Here is a 22,868-nt window from a genome sequence, read left to right as displayed (position 1 = left end):
GTGCTACCCTTATTGTTGTCCTGAGCTCTCTGGTTGACCTGCTGAGCTGACCAGAGTTCTCCCATACATTTAGGAAGCTGTATGCTGCTTTATGCCAGTCTTGGAAGCTGGGCTGATGAGAGTCTATCAGAAAGACAGAGAGCTCCTCTCCACAAGCTGGTGAGTCTGTCTGTGAAGCGGAGGCCAGGGGTTGCAGAGAAGTCACTGCCACGATGTCAGGCCCTGGTGACAGCGCACCCTCCCTCACTACCATTACCAGCACCAGGTTCCTCTCGGCCTTTTCCAGGCTGAATTTCAATCCTATGCTGCCTCGAGAGTGAAGGATGATACTAGGATTTGAGGGCCTGCTAGGTGCCAGACACCATGCTATGCATTTTACACACACGAGCTCATTTAGTCCTCACCGTATTCCTCCATTTTCACCAACGGGGAAACCACGCCTCAGAGAAGTTAAATAATCTGCTCAAGGTTATTCAGATGGGGACAGTAGAGACAGGGCTGCAAAACAGGAGCCCACGGCCCCAGAGTCTGTGCTCTTGACCACTGTGTTTCCTGACCTTAGGAAGGACACTGCGCCTCTCTGTGTAGCCACATCTGGGCCTGCTCCCAAGCCCCTGAAGAAGGACATGTTCTTGCCCGGAGGTTTTCTGTGTGGGCACTGGCAGAGGCTGCAAACTGTCTCTCTCCGTCTGCAGAACAGACAGCTCTGCCCCAGCCTCATGCAAAGGCCCAGCCTCACTCGCCCACCGTCAGCACCAGGCCGAGGCCCCATGACCCACTGGAGCTCTGCGGAGTCTAAGAGCTCAGCCCAGTGTCTAGTCCCCACTTCTAAGCTCTACCTCTTGGTCAAGCTAGTTTACCAGAAAAACCGTGCAAAAAACACATATTGCTGACCTACCTGAGTCTTAGCTTTCCAGTTAAAAAACCTTTATTCATTACACATAAAGTTAAGCCTGGGTGATTTTTTGTTTTTACACACAGACACGCACACACACCACACACACACACACACACACACACATTTAGAGGTGGGGTCTTACTATATCGCCTAGGCTGGTCTCAAACTCCTGGACTCAAGTGATCCTCCCACCTTGGCCTCCCACTGTGCTAGGATTACAGACATGAGCCACTGTACTTGGCCTGCTTGTTGTGTATGTTTTTGTTTTTGTTTTTGATAGAGATGGAGTCTCTGCTGCCCAAACTGGAGTGCAGTGGTGTGATCATAGCTCACTGGAACCTCAATCTCCTGGGCTCAGGTGATCCTCCCACCTCATCCTCTCGAGTAGCTGGGACCACAGGGACGTGCCACCATGCCTGGCTACGGTTTGTTTTGTTTTGCTTTGTTTTGTTTTTGAGACGGAGTCTCGCTCTGTCACCCAGGCTGGATGGAGTGCAGTGGCGTGATCTCGGCTCACTGCAAGCTCCGCCTCCCTGGTTCACGCCATTCTCCTGCCTCAGCCTCCCAAGTAGCCGGGACTAGAGGTGCCCGCTACCACACCCGGCTAATATTTTTTTATATTTTTAGTAGAGACGGGGTTTCACTGTGTTATCCAAGATGGTCTCCATCTCCTGACCTCGTGATCCACCTGCCTCGGCCTCCCAAAGTGCTGGGATTACAGGCGTGAGCCACCACTCCTGGTCTGTTTGTTTGTTTTTTAAGACATGGGGTCTCACTATGTTGCCCAGGCTGGTCTTGAACTCCTGGCCTTAAGCAATCCTTCCATGTCGACCTCCCAAAGTGCTAGGATTACAGAGATGAGCCACCACACCCGGACAACCCTGGGTGTTTTTACCCTAGAATTACAAGAAAGACTTTGTGATAAATGTCTCCATATTTATGAATTATCTATTAAAATGATAAACTATGATGTTCTTCAGTGTTGGCTAAAGTGGCCGTGTGATCAATTGCTTCTGAGATACTAATATTAGAAAATAAATGCATTTATTGCCAGACACGGTGACTCAAGCCTGTAATCCCAGCACTTTGAGAGGCTGAGGTGGGTGAATTACCTGAGGTCAGGAGTTCAAGACCAGCCTGGCCAACATGGCGAAACCCCGTCTCTACTTAAAATACAAAAGTTAGCTGGTGGTAGTGGCAGGTGCCTGTAATCCCAGCTACCTTGGGAGGCTGAGGCAGGAGAATCGCTTGAACCCAGGAGGCAGAGGTTGCAGTGAGCCGAGATCACGCCATTGCACTCCAGCCTGGGTGACAAGAACGCAACTCTGTCTCAAAAAAAAAAAAAAAGAAAGAAAGAAAGAAAGAAAGAAATGCATTTCTTGTGATGTACTGGCAAGCTTTCTTTCATCGGATGATAAAAACCCATTGTAATTCCGTGTTTACATGACTGTCCAGAAAGACACGGATCGTACTATTGCCCAATTGTTACAACTGGACTTCACTGGTCATTACCTCTTCCTCCCTCTCTCCATAGTATGATTCGACCTCTCTTTTAGTAGGAATATTATGTATGTGTCCCTTTATTGTATACTACTCTAAATTCTCTTGTGAATGGTCAATCTAAAAAATCGTGATAAATTGATTAAAAATTAAATTGTTGAAATTCTCTATCATGTGTTCCCAGCTGCCCTGAACCCAAGATCCCTGTAAAAATGAAGGCTGGCTGGGAGTTAGCTGGAGATGGCCCCAGTAGAGGAACGAAGCCCACTGGGCTGGCCATGAGTCTGGTGGGGCTGTCTTACCTTGTCAATGCTCATCTGCCTGCAGGGAAATGAGAACGTGAAGCCCAAAGGTAGGGAGGCTCCCTTGAGGCCCATGTAGTCCAGGAAGTCGGCAATGCACTGCACAATGTGGTCAAAGAGCTGCAGAGAGAGAGACAGCGGCATTCACACTGGGCGGACATTGATGCAGGGTGGCAGGCTGGCACCTCGGAGCCCAAAGGCCTTGCCTAGCACTTACCTCCTCACCAGTGCCCTGCATGATCTCCAGGGGGATGGCGAAGATCTTGTTGTACATTCGCACTGACCTCCGTCCACTTCTGATCTTCACCAGGAGGACCCGGAAGTTGGTTCCCCCAAGATCCAGGGCGAGAAACTTTCCTTTCTCTGTGATGGAGAAAGCAGCAGCTGCACTCCATGACAGGGACTCGTGTCGGGGCATTGGGAGGAAGAGGAGACGCTGGAGCAGAGCACACCCAGGGCCTGCACTCCTGGGCCTCAAAGACCAGAGGGTCGTGCGGGCCACCGTGCACAGTGACTGGGCCCTGGGCAGCATCTTGAGCCTGCGTGAGGCCAGGCTGCTTTCCTTGGCCTCCACTTCTGTGGTAAATGCCCAGGCACCACATACACTATCACCAGTGAAGTGCTGTGAAAAGAGGCCTGGCCTGGAGTCAAGGGACCTGGGGCTTCTGAGAAACGGCTTCTTTTCTTGAGCAAGAGAGGCAAGGTCCTTTCCTTCCACATATGCAAAATGAGACTGAACCTCTGAAGGCTCTTTCAGCTTCACTGGAGCCACAAGGAACAGTGCGGGGCATCCAGTCAAGGACGTGCATGATTCAGATACCCAAGGGGCCTCTGGCTGGGCACAGTGGCTCACGCCTATAATCCCAGCACTTTGGAAGTCCGAGGCGGGCGGATCAAGAGGTCAGGAGACCGAGACCATCCTGGCTAACACAGTGAAACCCCATCTCTACTAAAAATACAAAAAATTAGCTGGGCGTGGCGGCAGGCACCTGTAGTCTCAGCTACTTAGGAGGCTGAGGCAGGAGAATGGTGTGAACCCGGGAGGCGAAGCTTGTAGTGAGCCAAAATTGTGCCACTGCACTCCAGCCTAGGTGACAGAGTGAGACTCCTTCTCAAAATAAAAATAAAAATAAAAATAAAATAGTGTCTTACTGCTCTCAGTTAAGAGATCCCAAGTATAGCTGTTAGACCTTGAGTAGCTCATCTTGCCTCCGTAAGAGTCAGTTATGGCATCCATAAAATGGGAACCATTCCCTCTTTGGCAACATTCCAAGTGGTTGTGGGGATGAAATGAAATAAAAGGTTCAAAAGCAAATTATAAGATGTAAAGCATTTTACTAAGGTCATTATTTCTGGAAGAGTCTCGTGAGATTCAAAGAGGTAAAATAATTTGTCTGAAGAACCGACTTCACTACTTAGTGGCTTCTTTTGGCTGAGCACCGAGGACCAGAAGGATCAAGGGTTGGAGAAGTTGGGGGCAGAAGTGATGAGAGGGAAAGGGAAGCCAGCCAAGCCACAGAAGAGAACAGAGCCAGAGAAGCAGCAGGAGACAAGCCCAGGCAATCCCAGGCATCAGAAACAAAGTCCATGGGGTCAGGATCTGGGGGTCGGGGGTGCACTCATGTTCTCATCCACACACACGTTAAGTGCGCACACATAACCTAATGTAGGTTTTCTGTGTTTTTTGTTTGTTTGTTTGTTTTGTTTTTTACTTCAAATGCCTTGGGTTAACCAAGGCCAACAGATGTAGAAAGAATACTAGCCTTCTACCTACTCCTGCCCTCTATTAGAGACGTGAACCTAAGTCTCTAAAAACCAAGAACCTCACTGGCTTTGAGGAGTTTTGACGGGAGCCCTGGATGGTTGTTCAGAGAGGGAGGCTGTGCTGGCCCACCTGTGCCGTCCGGCAGCCCGCAGACGTAGGTGGGCAGCATTCTGACCGTGGCCAGCCCGTGGCTCTTCTTCTTCAGCCCATACTCCAGCTCAGCCCGCATCTTGGCCTGCACGTCCACGAGCTGCTCTCGGGTCAGCCGGAACAAAGCCAGCACCTTGTCGATCTGCTTCCGCTGGGCCTGCACACGGGAGGCCACCGCAGTCACCATGGCGGCCCCCTTGGTGCTGCCACTCTCTGACAGGAGGAATCGGACATCACAGCTCGGGACCAGTTTCCTCACCACCTTGTGCAGGCGTTTTGGGTACCTGAAGCAGGGATGATGGCAAAACATTGAGCAATCATAAAGGCCAGACTCAGGCAAGACCCAGGGGCAGCAGTGAACTGGTCCCAGAGGGCCCTGGGGGGCCAGGGCTCAGCCCTTTATTTGCTGATGGTAGGGAGGGGAGGGGGTGACAGGACGGAGGGACTAAGAAGCTGGGGCAGTGGAAGGCACTTGGGAGGCTCAGGGAAGTGCCTATTCTGTCAATGAACATTTCAACCAGTCTGTGCAGAATGTATTGGCTGAATCATTTCTGATTCAGAAGAAATGATTCATTCAAAGAAATGATTCTTTGGACAGAATCATTTCTGTCCAAAGGGAAGGATTTTCTTTCTTGGCTCTTTCCAGGGACTTGAGCTCTTTCCAGGCTCTTTCCACTTGACTTCCACGTCCACCCCTGGTAGCCAAAGGGGCTTTCATTCTCCTTCCTTTTGGAAAATTCCCATTTCCCTGTGTTTTCCTACCAGGACCCTTCCCATAAACTTGGCAACCTGTGCCATCTCTGTTTTTCCCTGTCTATGATTAGGTGTATCTTACTTCCCAGGCTTAACCACATAGTAGGTGTTCAGTAAATAATGGCTAGATGGAAGAATGAATGGAGAGATGAATGGGCGGGTGATGGATGGAAGGACATAGATACATGGATGGACGGCATTCCTAATTAGGCAACTGGCTTTAGCAGAATATTTCTTTAAGAGTAATCCCCAAAAGCAACCCAGCCAGCCGATGAATGTGGGCCCTGGATTCACCCTTTCCCTTGTAATCTCAGAACCAACAAGAGGGGCTGATGGTTCCAGACCCCGGAGAAGCAGTATAGTCCAGAAGACACTGGGGCCCTGCTCCAGGGAGACTCGTTGGTGGGGGCGTGGCTGGCAGGCGGCACTCACTGAGGGTGGATCTTGTAGAGGGTGCCGTCCACACCCACCGTGGTCCGGAGCCGTTCCACCTTCTTGTTCTCCCGGAGGCGTGTCAGGATGGCTGCCAGGGCTGCTGCACAGAGGTTGGCCGAGCGGAAGGAGACGATGGTACAGACATGCTGGACGGCAATGCAGTCAGCCTCAGATGGCTCCAGGCCCAGGTCCACCAGGATCTCTCTTGTATTGGCAAGGCCTTCTTTATACCTGGCCAGGCAACAGGAATGAGCAGACCACACTTCTCCATCCCATTGGTATCCTCCTGGGCGAACAAGCTTCCCCACCTCTCAGGATTGTGAAAATTGACAGACAGGCCCATAGTAATAACATAAAAATAACAATATCAACATTGATAGTAGCAGCTGCCACTAACTGAGCAGTCACCATGAGCCAGGTACTTGTCTAAGGATTTTACACGTATTAACTCCTTCAACACTTACACAAATCCTGCGCGAGGCACCGTCATTACCCTATCGTACAGATGAGAGATGTGAGTGCAGAAAGGGTGAGTAACTTGCCCATGGCCGTACAGCTAGTAAGGGCTAGAGCCGAGATTTGAACTCAGCAGTTAGATTCTAGCAACCACACTTTTAATCACCCTGTGCTATGCTGACTTTCACAGAAATTCTGTCCCTGCCTAGTTCTGCATAGACATAGATGCTGTAGGTCAGCGCCACACGGCTGAGCTCAGAATCTAAACTGATCACAAAGTCAAGGCAATACCAGGGTTACTAAGCCTGAGAAGCAGGACCCTCAGATGTGCTGGACGGCAATGCAGTCACACAGGGACCAGTCGCCTTCACCTGCAGCCTTCACCAGCCAGCTCCCCATGCGAGAGACCTGTGTGTAAGGCCTCAAATCACCACATTCAAAGCCAGTTCCTGATGGGAGTAGGTCAAGAAGGCTCTGCTATCACAGGAGTTCTGGACTTGGATTCTACACATGGGCTTAGTGTCCAAGGATGCCCTGATATTGTAAGCAAACTTGTGTGTGAATATACATTTTCGGGGCTAAGGGTCTAGTTCTCAAAACGATCTGTGATCCTAAAAATGTTACAAGTTACCACTTTAAGAAGAAGGCAGCAGAACCTGGGAAGAGGGTGGCCCTCCGACATCAGAGTTCCTCACTGATGAAATCAACAAGAAGCTCTCATCTGGGTCACGGCAGAAATTGCTAACCCATCTGAAGCCATGACCAGATCTGAAATCCTCCTGATGAAGGAGGATCTAGTCCCTCCTGCTGTCCTACCACACCGAGCACCCCACACCTGGGCCTCCCATCCCAACTCTCCACGGAGCCAAGGCAGAGGGACTTGCTTACTTCTCCATGGCAGCCACGTGCCGTGTTTCAATCTTGCCCTTAGTGTGGAGAGCAGAAGATTTCTCACCGCCGAACAGGAGGCCAGCCTTGGCCATCTTCAGCAAGATAAGCCTGACAAGCTCCCCCAGGTACAGGCCACTGATCATCTTCTCAAACCTGCATGTTGGTGAACAGATCAGTGGACGAAGCCCGTTTGATTAAGCTGCATCATTTCCCAAAGACCAGGAGCCACTGCCCGCAGGCAGGAGCAGATGGGAGAGGGCTAAGCTAAGATTCCTCCCTCTCACAAAGTGCTGGATGGCAAGAACTTTTGTCTCAAATCACCCTGGCCATGGGTACCATTCTCACATCAAGCATAGGGACTCTCAATTTCATAGACTTTGGGTATTTTCCCAAAATCACTCAAACATGATGCGACAAGTCAAATTTCACACTCAGATGCTTCCCACTCCTACATCAAACTTCTGTCCAAGAGAGAAAGATTCTGTGCCTGTGAGACGGGCTTGGACAGCCCCAGAGAGGCTCTACAACAATGTGGATTTAAGATCCCCATGGCTACCTGCAGCTTTACTCCAAGTCTGCACACCAACAATTCCTAATTGTTTCCCAGGCAGACTATTAAATATTATTATTGTTATTATTATCATCATCATCATCAGAGACAGGGTCTCGTTCTGTCACCCAGGCTAAAGTGCAGGGGTGCAATCATAGCTCACAACAGCCTCCAACTCCTGGCCTCAAGTGATCCTCCTGCCTCAGCCTCCCACAGGTGTGCACCACCACACCTGGCTAATTTTTTTTTGCCCAGGCTCATCTTAAACTCTTGGCCTCAAGTGTTTCTCCTGCTGTGGCCTCCCGAATCCCTGGAATTACAGATGAGAGCCACCGGACCAGGCCTAAATATAATGCTTATTTTCCAAACACAATAAGACCCAAAATCAAGAACAATCTATGTCATAATCTACCTTGTATAGTTCACTATAAAAAGTCTTAGAACAGGCCAGGTGCAGTGGCTCACGCCTGTAATTCCAGCCCTTTGGGAGGCTGAGGCGGGTGGATCACAAGGTCAAGAGTTCAAGACAAGCCTGGCCAATATGGTGAAACCCCGTCTCTACTAAAAATACAAAAAAATTAGCCAGGTATGGTGGCGCATGCCTGTAATCCCAGCTACTCAGGAGGTTGAGGCAGGAGAATTGCTTGAACCCGGAAGGCAGAGGTAGCAGTGAGCCAAGATTGCACGACAGCACTCTAGCCTGGGCGACAGAGTGAGACTCCATCTCAAAAAAAAAAAAAAAAAAGTATTTGAACATTAAAAAAACAGAAGACAATCAAAAGAAATTTAGGGTGGATGTTAAGGAATATAATATATATATACATATTTTTTGAGACAGGGTCTTGCTCTGTTGCCCAGGCTGGAGTGCAATGGTACAATCACGGCTCACTGCACCCTGGACCTTCCCAGGCTCAAGTGATCCTCCCACCTCAGTCTCCTGAGCAGTTGGAACTACAGGCATCTGTCATCACACCTGATTAATTTTTTTTTTATTTTTATTTTTGTAGAGACTGGTCTCACTATGTTGCCCAAGCTGGTCTCAAACTCCAGGACTAAAGCAGTCCTCCCACCTCAGCCTCCCAAAGTGCTGGGATTACAGGCACGAGCCACCAGGCCTGGAAAGAATAGAATTTATTTTAAGTAAAATGGACATGGGTGAAGATGATAAAATTCAAAAAATGGACACCACGTCCTTGGCACATGACTGCTCTGGGTCACTAGAGCATGGGCATGTGCCTGGAGGAGGCGCCACCAAAGAGGAATGTGCTTCCTGGGTGGGCAGTTCTAGCGTTCGAATCACTCCTAGAAGGTGCTTGAAATTCACCCGCATGTCTTGACAAAATGACTGATTCCAGGGCTGGGGCTAGGAAAGTGTGACATGAGCCGGGAACATCTTACAGTGCCAGGAAATAAGGAAGTACTTAAAGAGTGATGGAACATGTCAAAAGGACACAGGAGCCAGCTTCAGGGGCTTCCTTTGCCCAAATCTGAAACAATTTGAGCATCAAAATAAAAATGGACAGCAAACATGGAGGGAAGGTCCTGCCAGAGCCCCCACCTGCTGAGTGATGAGGCCTCCGAGAAAGCAAGGCGGCCGGCAGACATGCGAACACGAGGAGTTCGGCTGCGCCTGCCTTCTCCTCGCTGCCCAGGTGTGTTCTGTGGCCACACGTCCGAGTGCTCTTATCTTCAGCGCCTTTTATGCACATACGTAACCCAGAAATACTGACTGAATTAGAATTAGGGTTATTAGGGTTATGACTTAGGGAAATCTTTCAATGTCCTTGGCTCCTATTTCCTCATTTGTCAAATGAAACTGAAATACAAGCAATGCCTTAGAAATTTGTTGTAACAGGGCCGGGCATGGTGGCTCACGCCTGTAATCCCAGCACTTTGGGAGTCTGAGGCAGGAGGATTGCCTGAGCTCAGGAGTGCAAAACCAGCCTAGCCAACATGGCAAAACCCCAACTCCACAAAAAATACAAAAATCAGCCAGGCATGGTGGCGCGTGCCTGTAGTCCCAACTCCTCTGAACGCTGAGGTGGGAGGATTGCTTGAGCCTGGAAGGTGGAGGTTGCAATGAGCCAAGATCGGGCCACCGCACTCTAGCCTGGGCTAGAGAGTGAGACCCCGTCTCAAAAAAAAAAAAAAGAAAGAAAGTTGTGATGGATAGCTAGTCACAGCTGGAGAGCCTCCCAGGCAGCCAGGGGACCTGAGTGATTGGGCCCTGCCTGGTGCCGATGCCCAGATAACAGCAGAATGGAACTCACATTTGCTTTCCCGGGTTGAGAGAGCCGAGGTCCAGCTCCCTGTCGAACTCGGTGCGAATGTCCTCCAGGGCCCCATCGTCCCCGAAGGCCCCCCACTCTGTGTTGATGCACATCCTGCCCTCGTCGCCCTCCACCAGGTCAATGTTGCTCATGTCCTCCATGTAACACGCATTTGTGCCTGTTCCTGAACCAGGGATCAGAGAGAATATGCAGAGAGAAGGCTCCCAGCTGGGCACAGACAGAGAACTCTTGACGGCTGGGGAGTCCTCCTCAATGTACCACAAAGTGCTTTTCATGCCCTGGGGGCCGGCTCTCGCTGGGGGAAGCAGCTTGGGCAAGCCCCGAGCACATGGGGAAAACAGCTGACATGTCAAGTCTGCACTTCTCAGGGTGCTCAGGCTTTGCGGTTCTGAATGGAGTCAATTGTGAAGAAGTTCCCTGATGAATATGGATGAAAGCTGACGAAGCGCTCTTACAAGAGGATGATATATGAAGCTAATCTTGTAAATATTTTTTTCAGAAAATCACCAACCCAGGGTAATTTTGAAAATTCTTTCCCTAAGCTACTTAGCTTCCTCTCTATTTGGTACTAAAAATATTCTTTACTTATGGCGTGCCACAAATTGTTTCTAGCAGAAGCTGCATGCTTATCTTAGACAGTGATTAGCTACCACCTAAGAAAGCAACACTCCATTATGCAAAACACAAAATCGCTCCAAGGAAATGCCTCAAACACTTGAGCGCTGGGGAATGACTGCAAGTGGGCACCATCTTTTTGGACTCTTTTGGGAGGATGGAAATGTTCTAAAATCAGATTGTGGTGATGGTTACAAAACTGTATGTTTACTACAAATCATTGAATCGTACACCTAAAATCGGAGGACTTTTATGCCTCAATAAAGCTATTTGAATTTTCGGGGGTTTTTTTCTTTTTTTTAGTATCTTTCCTTGGCTGATACTCTGGTGTGAGTATTTTAAATGCCAACATGGAAAATGAGAAATGTAGAAAAACAGAATGTAATGTTTGGAAAAAGCTTTTCTCAGAAATGCACAGACACTGTTTAGGCGTGGCCCCCCAATCTGTGGTTACCAGATGCAGCCACAGTGACAGACGGGTGCCATGACTGGCAAAGGCCTGATCCATCCCGAGGCTCCTGGAAACAGAAGGGCAGATGTCCCTCAGCTTTAAAGACCTGCCCTTTGGGAAAGCCAGGCTGAGGAGGGTCTTGAGGGACATTAAGAAAAAGCAATTCAGAAGAACTTTCCCCAGGAGGGGTAAAGGAATGGGAAAAGGAGAAGGGGATATTCAAGAACAACCTATAAGTCAGAGCCATTCAGCTTTACTGTACCCCAAATGCCTTCCCACACATTCCTCCAGCAGATCCCCTGGCTCTGGTGTGGAGACCACCCACTGGACACCCCCACTGCACCACAACCTCCCGGTCCAGAGCTGCAGTGCACCTTGCCTGACAGTCCAGTGGCCTCTTGGATGGTCGCCCTGCTTCCACTCTTGTCCCCAGTAATTGATTATCCACACAGCAGCCAAAATGGGCTTTTAAAAAATGCACATCCGGCTTGGCGTGGTGGCTCATGGCTGTAATCCCAGCACTTTGGGAGACCAAGGTGGGTGAAATCACTTGAGGTCAGGAGATTGAGACCATTCTGGCCAACACAGTGAAACCCCATCTCTACTAAAAATACAAAAAATTAACCAGACGTGGTGGTGGGCACCTGTAATCCCAGCTACTTGAGAGGCTGAGGCAGGAGAATTGCTTGAGCCCGGGAGGCAGAGGTTGCAGTGAGCCGAGATTGCGCCACTGTACTCCAGCCTGGGCGACAGAGCAAGACTCCGTCTCAAATAAAAAAAATAAAATGGGCATCCATTTATCCATCCCCCACCCAGAGTTCCCCAGTGCCTTCCAGTCTCCCTCAGGGGATAAGCCGGTGACCTTACAGTGACTGTGTCCACATCCTGTGCAATCTGCCCAGTCTGTGCACTCCCTCTCGCTTGAATGGCCTCTGACTCTCAGCCTTCACTCACCTCATCCAGACACCACTTGGCTATTGGGTTCCCCCAGGACCCCCTCCCTGGACCCCTTCCCGTCTCCAAGCCTGTGGGTGTCCTCTTTCCTTTGCCAGGGACTCCTTACCCCCGGACCTCTACCTTGCCCCCTGGTTTGCATCACTGAGGTCCCGGCTCAAATGCCATCCCTCAGAGAGGCTTCCCTGACGCCTCATCTCACTCACAGTCACATCACTCTCTTTGGTGTCTTTTTTTCTTTTATCACGCTAACCACCACTTGAAATTATCTTAATAGTTTATGCTCTCTGGGCCTCTCACCTACCTCCCCACTGAGAGTTCCCGGAGCATAGGAACTCCCCACTCAGAACCCAGTGCCAAGCCCAGGGCCCGGCACACAGCGGGTGCTCAGTAAACACTTGCTGAATGATGGATGAATGGATGAGTGAATGAATGAATTTTTCATGTCCCTATGTTGCTTCTCCTAAATAGTGTCAGTGCCCTTCCCACTGAATTCACTCATCCCCAACAGTCCCTTCTGCCCCACCCTCAAAACACCAGTCCAACTGAGTTACCGATGATGACACCAACTTCGCAGTAGGGGTCGTCATAGGCACAGGTCATCATGGTCCCCACGGTGTCATTGACCAGGGCCAGGATGTCCACGTCCATGTCCTGCCGAACACAAGGCCAGAGGGCATCAGCGGGTGGGAAGGAGGTGTTTCCCTCCCTCCTTCCCCACAGAGGCAGCGGGCAGGGAAGGTGGCTGCTGAGACATCCCTGGATCCTGCCTGCTAGGCCTGTCTGAAGGAGGAAGGCCTCATCAAGGCTCGGGGTCTAGGAGAGAGAAAGAGCCAACGGGAGCTGAAGCGGGAGCCCGTCCTCCTGCTTTGCGGGTGAAGGCCTCTGCAGTGGAAATATGAGGGACAGGCCACCAAGACTCCAGCCCTTGCTTTTTGTTGTTGTTTTTTTTTTAATTTAAAAAATTTTAGTTTTCAATCTACAGATAGGGTCTCATTATGTTGCCCAGGATAGAGTGTGATGGCTGTTCACAGGTACAAACATAGCACACCACAGCCTCAAACTCCTGGGCTCAAGTGATCCTCCTGCCTCAGCCTCCCGAGTAGCTGAGACTACAGGCACACATCACACCCAGGTTTCAGCCTTTGTTTGTGGGACCCTGGGAAGACATCGAGGAAAGCATGTTTATCCTGGGAGCAGTGGCATTTCCAGGAGAAAACACCAAAGTCCTCACCCACGGGGACATCTCAGCCAGCAGGCACAAACTCGGCCAAGTCCTCCCCATGTGTGGCTTGGTGACTTCCTGTCTGGATTTCCTGTTCTGCCAAGTCGGCTTGGCTTATTGCCCCAACATCCCCCAAAGTTTGGAAGAACATTTTAAAATAAAATGAGAGCCAGGCATGTGGCTTTTGCCTATAGTCCCAGCTATGCAGGAGGCTGAGGTGGGAGGATCACTGGAGCCTAGGAATTTGAGGATGGAGTGCCAGGCACTACCAGCCTGGGCAACACAGCAAGACCTCATCGCTAAAAAAAAAAAAAAAAAAAAAAAAAAAAGCAAAATTAAACCCATAAGGGAAAATGCAGGCTATAAAAGAATAAGATCCCAGCTTTAAAGAAAAAAAGACTGGAAGGCTATGCAGCAAAACATGCCTCTTGCTGTCAGGGTAACAAGCAATTTGGGTTTGTGTACTTTTCAGCTCAGCAAGGAGTGGGTCTTGCTTTCGCAGTAGTTTAAATTATTGTAAAATACATCCAACAAATAGGGATATTTAATGGACAGAGAGTGGACAGTGAAATACAGAACCAGCCTGGAAAGAATATGATCTTTTTGGCCTCAGAGAGGAGGGCGTGCAGGGCCTACACACAGCATTAGATCTAACCAAGACCTCCGGAAGAGGGCTGTGGCTGCTGGGGAGGCCCAGGGATGAGCTGGCCACCTTTCAATAGGGATTTGTGCAAGCCCCGCCTACCAAGGCTCTGTGGGTTCATCCAAGTTGGCCACATCTGTACTATAGTAGGACTTTTTCTAAGATCAATTCCTTCTCTGATTCTCCCTCCAGGCAGGCACCATATGTGACCCTTCACCCCACCCCCACCCCCTCCAACCCAAGAGAAAGGAACTAGGGCTGGGAGAGCCTCTCACACCGAGGTGAATTCCTCACCTTGTGTCTCCTCATGGCTTTGGTCAGACGGCTAACCACATCCGTGTCCTGAACTCCTCGTGCCTTAAACTTCTTTGTCCATGAAAGCAGGACACCCTGGGAGAAGATTTCAGGTCCAGTTTGAATGAAAGAGGTGCTGAGATGTGCAATGTGCAACTGAGCTGCAGAAACTTCACGCCTACATGCATCCGCCATGGCCTTCTCTTCTTTAAACTGAATCCCCTCAATTTTTTAAAACATCACTTCTGCAGCCTTTTCTAATAATTTAAATGACTGTATTAGTCTCATCTGAGTGGTTTGAAATATATGGTAGCAGAAGGAGTAATTATTGAAAAGTTAGAGCTCTTGGATTCATGAGACATTAGACAAGCCGTTTAACCTCTCTGAGCCTCAGTCTACTCCTCTGCAAAATGGAAATGTACCTCCCTACCTCTCTCAAAGGAATGCTCTAATGAAAATACCTGGTGTATTAAACATGCAGAACGCATGGTTTGCCAGGTCCACAGAACAGAACTAACATGGTGGAACCTTGCAGGACTGTCTCAGGAACTTAATTTCAACTTAGAAAACTGATTCCCAACCAGGCAGAGTGGCCCGCACCTGTAGTCCCACCTGCTTGGGAGCCTGAGGCAGGTGGATCACTTGAGGCCAGGGGTTCCAGGCCTGCCTGGGCAACATAAGGAGACCTCATCTCTTAATAAGGAGAACGAAAGAAAAATGGTACTCAATTTGCATTATCAATCATTGCTTACAAATGCTGTTTCCTGAGTTTCGTGTCTGAAATCGCAAATAATCATACATTTCAGACTGGAAGAGAACTTGGAAGTTAAGAGAATCGCCCAAGTCTTCTCAGTCAAGAGCAGCTGACTCAAGCTCACAAACTTCCTGACCACACCTCCTCCATTTCCCTCAATTTATGGATTTTTAAACCCTGAGATTGAGAGAGGGAGGAAATTGCTCCGAATCTCACCGCGAGTGAAGGACAGAGCCCAAGCAGAACGCAGGTCTCTGACTCTGGACCAGCCCTCAGGCTTTTTCCCTGCACCACAGCGCCGCCGTGTGGTAGCTCTCCCTAACTTCTGCCCTCATAGGCTATGACAACATCCCTGCCTCCCCGGACAGAGCCGGAAGAGATGCACAGGGTGGCTTTCTTCAAAAATCCCTGTTGCAGGGAAGGTGGATGGGGGAAGTGAGGGACAAGTGCTTGTGATAGAATGTTAAATTAAAAAGGCAATTACATACAATTGTACATTTTCTTTTTGTCTCAAATATTTGGTGACTGGAATCAACCATAGATTTCCTAAACTATAGATACAGGATAACACTTGTGCTTAATATAGCTATGAGTAAAAGAAAAACCCACAATTCTAGTGGTGGGAATAGTTGAATGTTGAGATGAGTGGTGATTTCTATTTTCTTCTTTAAACGTTTCCATTCCTTCTCTCTTTTTTTTAACCTTGAAAAAGTATTACCATTTATTTTATTATCAGAAAAACATACACACACACACACACACACAGAAATTTCTCTTTGGTTAAGACTTTCTGTTCCCGACTGGATTAAGAAAATGTGGCACATATACACCATGGAATACTATGCAGCCATAAAAAAGGATGAGTTTGTGTACTTTGTAGGGACATGGATGCAGCTGGAAACCATCATTCTCAGCAAACTGTCTCAAGAACAGAAAACCAAACACTGCATGTTCTCATTCATAGGTGGGAATTGAACAATGAGATCATTTGGACCCAGGAAGGGGAACATCACACACTGGGGCCTATTGTGGGGAGGGGGGAAGGCAGAGGGATAGCATTAGGAGATATACCTAACGTAAATGACGAGTTAATGGGTGCAGCACACCAACATGGCACATGTATACGTATGTAACAAACCTGCATGTTGTGCACATGTACCCTAGAACTTAAAGTATAATAATAATAATAATAATAATAATAATAATAATAATAATAAATTTTTAAAAAGACTTTCTGTTCCCTCAAAAATAAGAATAAAAAAAGAAGCCAGGCTGGTCTCGAACTCCCGACCTCATGTGATCCGCTCTCCTCGGCCTCCCAAAGTGCTGGGATTACAGGCATGAGCCACTGTGTCTGGCCTCTCCTTGATATAATTAAATGCCCTTCCTTAGTTTAAATTTTACCTGAAAAATCTTTATTGTGATATGACACTAAACGGGTCAAAATGGGCCGGGCACAGTGGCTCACCACACCTGCAATCTCAGCACTTTGAGAGGCTGAAGCAGGAGGATCACCTGAAGTTAGGCGTTCAAGACAAGCCTGGCCAACTTAGTGAAACCTTGTCTCTACTAAAAATGCAAAAATTAGTTGGGTGTGGTGGCGGGCACCTATAATCCCAGCCACTCGGGAGGCTGAGACAGGAGAATTGCTTGAACCCGGGAGATGGAGGTTGTGGTGAGCCAAGACTGCACCACTGCACTCTAGCCTGGGCAACAGAGCTCAAAAAAAAAAAAAAAAAAAATCAAAATGTTTTCAGGCACCTGCTGCCATTTTCATTGAGGTTCTAAAGTGGTGTCTTTCTGGAAAGGCACTGTGGTTGGGGAGCTTATGAGCTTGGGGTGGGCTACTCTTGGTTGTGGCTTTGTGCAAGTCTCTTAACCTCGCTGAGCTGCAGTGTTTCTCAAATATAGAATGAAGATAATCATATCTACCTCATAGAATTGTTTGGGGGATTTAACAAGATAATGCGCATAAAGCATTTGGCACAGTGTGAAGTACAGTGTCAAAACCCGAGGTACGTGTTTTTATCGTTATTATTGAGAAAGATGTTGGTGGGTATTCAACATAGATAAATGACAAAATCCTGGATGGATAAACCATACGTTCACACCCTCCGCTGCCAAGCTATCAAGAAAGCATGTGCGTTTAATTCTCAAAGTTGAATGAATTCTCACAGAGCTTGAGAATTTTCTTCCTTCTTCCTGGATTCTCTGTTGCAGAGCTCTCCAATAAGAGCAGCTGGCACACTCATTCCACCACCCACACTACAGGATCCAGCCAGGGGCTGATTCCCGAACCCCTGACACACACGTCTACTCACTCCTGGGACCTCTCTCTGCCAGCCGGCTCCACTTGGCCTCACCCAAACGTTCCCTGGAAACTTTTTTGTATGTTTTCTTGTTGTTGTTTTTTGTTTGTTTGTGACAGAGTCTCACGCTGTCACCCAGGCTGGAATGCAGTGGCGTGATTTCAGCTCACCACAACCTCCACCTCCGGGTTCAAGCGATTCTCCTGCCTCAGCATCCTGAATAGCTGGGATTACAGAAGCCCGCCACCAGGCCCAGCTAATTTTTGTATTTTTAATAGAGACGAGGTTTCACCATGTTGGCCAGGTTGGTCTTGAACTCTTGATGTCAGGTGATCCACCCCCCTCGGCCTCCCAAAGTGCTGGGATTATAGGCATGAGCCACCGCACCTGGTTGCTTGTTTTAGAGATGGAGTCTCGCTTTGTGGCCTACGCTGCTGGAGTGCAGTGGAGTGATCACAGCCCACTGCAGCCTGGACCTCCCGGGCTCAAGCAATCCTCCCACCTCAGCCTCCCAGAGTGCTGGGATTATAGGCATAAGCCACCATGTCAGGCCTCTGGAAGCTTCTTTATATTATTTTCTCAATCCTTTCTTTATAAAAGAATGAAAAAGTAAAACTCAGCTTGTCCTCTATACAGATGATGGCAAATTCCCACGATAGAATCAAATAAATGATTGACACCTTTCAACTGTCAGATAGTTACCAAGCACCTATTAAACACAACACATTGTGAGAGACCTTGGTGGGGAAGGTCTGTGCCCTTGGCGGGCACTACTTGCCCTCCAAAAACCTCTGTTGAATTTAGGGATAAGATACAAAGGCACAAAGAGCCAAGTAATCCAGGGACAGTCACCACAGCCTAGCAGCTACTGCGTAAGGCCCAACCACAGTGTTGGATGCTTTACAAATGCTTTGCCTAAGCTTCACCTCAGCCCAACAAGCAGATATGATTATCTGCTTTACAAATGAGAAAACAAGGCGGGACACAATGGCCCATGCCTGTAATCCCAACGCTTTGGGAGGCAGAGGCAGGCAGATCACTTAAACCCAGGAGTTTGAAACCAACCTGGGCAACATAGTGAGACCTCATCTCAACAAAGAAAAAAATAAAAATAAATAAAATTTTCTCAAAGAGAAAACAAGAGGCTCATGAAATTAAGGAACTGGTCCAAGGGGACACAATTTGTCCTGAACCATGATTCGCAGCCATGTGTGTGGAACATGGAAGCTCATTCCCTTTCACTATTCCACACCAATAAGCGACTCAAGCTGGCAATATCAAGCACATCCCAAGGAGGCCCATGTGACTGTCAGTTGGGCATCATAACCAGAAGGGCCAGGAGGAGATTGATCAGCGTCCCCAACCCACACAGGAGTGGCCCGGGGAGACTAGACTCTTCACAGAACGTCCCCTTATTTGCTGTCTTTATTCACATAAGATCGGGTTAGCTTCCTCCTGCTTACAGACTGAAAACTGAGACACACAGAGATGAGTTACCAGGAACCCCCACCTGGCAGGTGGCACAGCTGAGACTGTGTATCCCAGGCTCTGTGTCTGCTCCAGAACATTCTCACTCTAGTGTCCCCATTCTAATCCTCCTCCTGAGGGCTCACGACAGGGAGAGTCCCCAGCCTTCCCACGCTGCTTCTAGTTGGCTATGTCAGTGGTCCTAAGTGCAGGCCTCAGGCAGCATCACATCTCCTGGGAACCTGTCCGGGAGGCGAATTTAGGGCCTCCTTGCAGAAACACTGATTCCAGCAGGCCCAGCAGTCTGTGCTTAAAACAAGCCCTCCAAGGAATTCCTCACACCAAGGTTTCAGAGTTACTGAAACGCATTCCACTTTCCCGAGCTGTGCCCACGTTAATCATAAAATCAAGGCCACTGCGTTAACAAGTTCTCTGCCTCACACTGATGCCCCATCATGAACAAAAAGAAAAGAAAAAGACAAACAAGAAAGCTCCTGCTGTTCTCTCCTGCGAGCAGCCTGACTCCCGCCCGTGCCCGCATTCCGCAAGCCCCAACGCCTGCACAGCTGCTTCCCTCCGCGGGCTCTGGCCTTACCTCTTCCAGTTTAGTCTGTCGGCAGGGGAAAGAAAAAGTTAGGCCAAGGGGCAATTTCTTATGCTTTAAATCTTTGGTCTTCATGAAATCTGCCAGACAGTCTGCTACATATTCAAACAGCTGCAGAGAAGAGAAAGCAAAGGACGTGGGCTAAGGTGTGGTTTCCCCACACACAGATGCCACCGCCTTCCCTGCTGTCACAGGAGCCACCTGCCAGGTACCTCTGTGCCGTTCCCGCGGATGATTTCATTGGGCGTTGGGTAGAACTGACTCTCCATCTGCACGTGTCGCTTCCCTTCTTCAGCGACTTGCACCTTCAGCACTCGAAACTTGGACCCTCCGAGATCCAGGGAAAGGAACTCCCCATTTTCTATTAAGAAACAAATTCAGTTTCCATTTATTGAGGGTCTACTACAGACACGGCAAGCTCTGCATTACAGGGTGGACATATAATCAACGTCATCAAATCTTACAACCACTCTGTATCATTATGCCCATTAGCCAAGGCTGAGGACTATGGCCATTTCTCAGAGCCCTCGAGGTAAGGCGCAGAGCTGAGATGTGAACTAAGTCTGCCTGACTCTGCAGCCTGAGCCCAACCCACTGGCTCATGCTGCAGGAAGGCGCATTTCCGCTGGAGAAGGCCAGTGTGAGCACAGTCCTTGCAGGTGGTATGAGAGGTGGCCTCGACAGTGGAGCCCATCCTGGGATACCATCACTGGGAAGACAGCGGGTACTCCCAGCCTGGGGAAACTCGGATAAAGGTATGAGGGGGAAGACAGGTGTGCAGCGAGGAGCAGCCAGCTTCCTGCAGCCGATGATCCTATGGGCAGAGGGAAAACACTCCTGGAGGGGAGAGGAGACAGGGACCAAACGATGGCCCTTGAGGTGCCAAGGATGCTGAACTTTTTAGGCTAGAGCCACTCCAAAAGGAGAAATTGGAACACGACCCAGCCCAGCCCAAGACAGATGCCATTAATTGAAAGGTGGAGGCTGGCTGCAGTGGCTCATGTCTGTAATCCCAGCGTTTTGGGAGGCTGAGGCGGGGAGATCACCTGAGGTCAGCAGTTCAAGAACAGCCTGACTAACATGGTGATGCTGCTGCTGTTGCTGGTCTATAGACCATAGTTAGAGTAGCAAAGGTGCAGCCAGCTCGATTTTTTCGTTTTTGTGGAGACATCTGGAAATTCTTACCTTTCCAGATCAGCCGCAAAGGAGCTGATGGAGCCGTTTATCATTCGGTGAGGGAATTCAGGGAGTTAATCCTATGCAACTTTTATTAGTATTTATTATGCACCAAGCAAGACGGTTCTCCCAGACGCTGTCTGGCTGTGTAGGAAGTAGGGTAGATCACACAACCTATGTCCACACATTTACTGAGCATCTACTCTGTGCTGAGTAACATGAGTCAGGTGCTAGGGATGTACAGATGAAAGACGATGTGCTCCCTGGGAAACTGATCCGAAATACAGGCACATAAATCAGCCAATTCCATATAGTAGGACCAGTGCTCAGATTGTGAGAGGCACAGGGAGAGATACCCAGATCAAAGCTGGGAGTCAAAGGCAGCTGGCTCTCCAGGGAGGGGACACAGAGCTGAGTGTTGAAGGGTGAGCAGGAGTCTGGCTGCCAGGCTGCGGGGAGCAGGGGTCCCAGAGGGAGGAGCCACGGGCAAAGGAATGAGACAGCATCCAATAGGAGTGAGTGTGCTTTTGCCAAAGGAGGGCAGCTGTCGCAGAAATGAGGTTGGAAGGTGGTTCTCAGGTTAAATTTGGAGGGATTTGGAAAAGCTATCCCACCCCAAGGATCTCGGGCTTTATCTGGAAGGTGAAAGGGAGCCGCAGAAAGATTTTAAGCTAGGGAATGCCAAGATCTGAGATTTTGGGGACAAATGCCTCTAACATCAACCAGAATAGACTGAGGGTTTAACAAAAGAAGAGGCTGCTGTGCTGCCATCGGATGGGAGGGGATGTGCTGAGACCTGGCCAGCGTCGGTGCGGAAACTTCCCACTCCCAGCACCCGCACGGCGATCACTATCAAACACCGCACTCCAACAGTGGCTCAAGGTGCCATTTCATGGAAGCCACATAGTGTGATCCCTTCTGTCTCTGACCCCAGAAAAAAGGAACCAGTGGACCCTGGGAGAGGGAGGACCTGCCCAGGCAACAGCGGTCTGTGGGACCTCGGGGTCTTCACAGACATCAAGAAAACATCCCCAGCCAGGCACGGTGGCTCACACCTGTAGTCCCAGAACTTTTGGAGGCCCAGGCAGGAGAATTAATCCCTTGAGGCCAAGAGTTCAAGACCAGCCTGGTCAACATGGTAAAACCCTGTCTCTACAAAACAAAAGACAAAAGTCAGCTGGGTGTAGTGGCATGCACCTGTAGTCCCAGCTACTTGGGAGGCTGAAGCAGGAGGATCACTTGAGCCTACGAGGTCAAGGCTGCAGTGATCTATGATGGCTCCACTGCACTCCAGGTTGAGCGACGGAGGGAGATCTTGTTTCTGAAAAGAAAGTAAAAGAAAAACAGCATCCCAAGCAGGGTAGATTCCTTTGGCCAATCTGCCTGCTCCAGAGGACCCTCCATGACCTGCCTTGGACACCAATGGTTGGTGCCCTTCTCCTAAGTCACTGTGGGGGCTCACGCCTTCACTCCCTCCCCTTCCCCAGTACAGCGTCTCCCAAAGATGCATGGTGGCTGAATGTGGAGATTCCTGGAGATTCAGAGTCCCCAGGGGGAGGGGCTGGGAAAGTGTGTATTAGGAAACACTCCAGGATCCAGGCTGACGACCTCAGGGCTCCTGGGCTCATCCCCAAGGCCTATGTGGCCTTGGAGGCTGACTGGAGGCTAAGGTCTGGAACAGAGCCAGCAGGGGTCAAGCCAGAGAATCACAACCACCCTCACTCTTCCCATGCCCCTTCCATGACTGGCAGAGAAGGCTCCAGTATGAACACAGCACTTTCAAGGCACTTGATCCTGTCAGAACAGACCACTGCAGCCCCCTGACCAAAAGGCTGGGTGGTAACTAAGGCTCAAACAGGTAACTCCCTCACGGGTAGGTCCTGATGGGAGTAGGCAAACTCACGACTTCTCTGGAAACTGCATACATTTCTGAGACAGATGCCATTAGGAATTAGGAGAGTTTTTTTTGTTTGTTTTGTTTTTGAGACGGAGTCTCACTCGGTCGCCCAGGCTGGAGTGCAGTGGCGCGATCTCAGCTCACTGCAAACTCTGCCTCCCCAGTTCATGCCATTCTCCTGCCTCAGCCTCCCAAGTAGCTGGGACTACAGGTGCCTGCCACCACGCCCGGCTAATTTTTCGTATTTTTAGTAGAGACGGGGTTTCACCGTGTTAGCCAGGATGGTCTCGATCTCCTGAACTTGTGATTCGCCCGCCTCGGCCTCCCAGAGTGCTGGGATTACAGGCGTGAGCCACCGCGCTCAGCAAGTTTTGTTTTTTGTTGGTAATCATGAAATTATATCACCAGCTCACAAGAGCTATGGAGGACTTGGGACAAGATTTTAGAGATTTTAAAGCATGCCATCCACATGATCTCATTAAATCCTG

The 22,868-nt window shown here is 49.4% G+C and overlaps 1 protein-coding gene across 2 annotated transcripts in view; it reads right to left on the bottom strand.

The window, feature by feature from the left end:
* The window catches only part of HKDC1 (hexokinase domain containing 1), a 47,357-nt gene that overhangs the window by 14,082 nt on the left and 10,407 nt on the right, over positions 1–22,868 (bottom strand). For both annotated transcript variants that reach the window (XM_003903849.4, XM_021943405.2), the window contains 10 exons: positions 19,520–19,668; positions 19,299–19,418; positions 14,174–14,269; positions 12,566–12,665; positions 9,971–10,154; positions 7,148–7,303; positions 5,801–6,034; positions 4,595–4,899; positions 2,918–3,063; positions 2,701–2,820 (listed from right to left, as the gene is read on the bottom strand). In XM_003903849.4, the coding sequence (XP_003903898.1) occupies positions 2,701–2,820; positions 2,918–3,063; positions 4,595–4,899; positions 5,801–6,034; positions 7,148–7,303; positions 9,971–10,154; positions 12,566–12,665; positions 14,174–14,269; positions 19,299–19,418; positions 19,520–19,668 (1,610 nt within the window). The remainder of the gene's footprint in view (positions 1–2,700; positions 2,821–2,917; positions 3,064–4,594; positions 4,900–5,800; positions 6,035–7,147; positions 7,304–9,970; positions 10,155–12,565; positions 12,666–14,173; positions 14,270–19,298; positions 19,419–19,519; positions 19,669–22,868) is intronic.

This window comes from Papio anubis, chromosome 11 (genome assembly GCF_008728515.1).
Source record: "Papio anubis isolate 15944 chromosome 11, Panubis1.0, whole genome shotgun sequence".
In the NCBI taxonomy this organism is placed as follows: Eukaryota; Metazoa; Chordata; class Mammalia; order Primates; family Cercopithecidae; genus Papio; species Papio anubis.
This window is presented reverse-complemented; position numbering and strand designations above follow the sequence as displayed.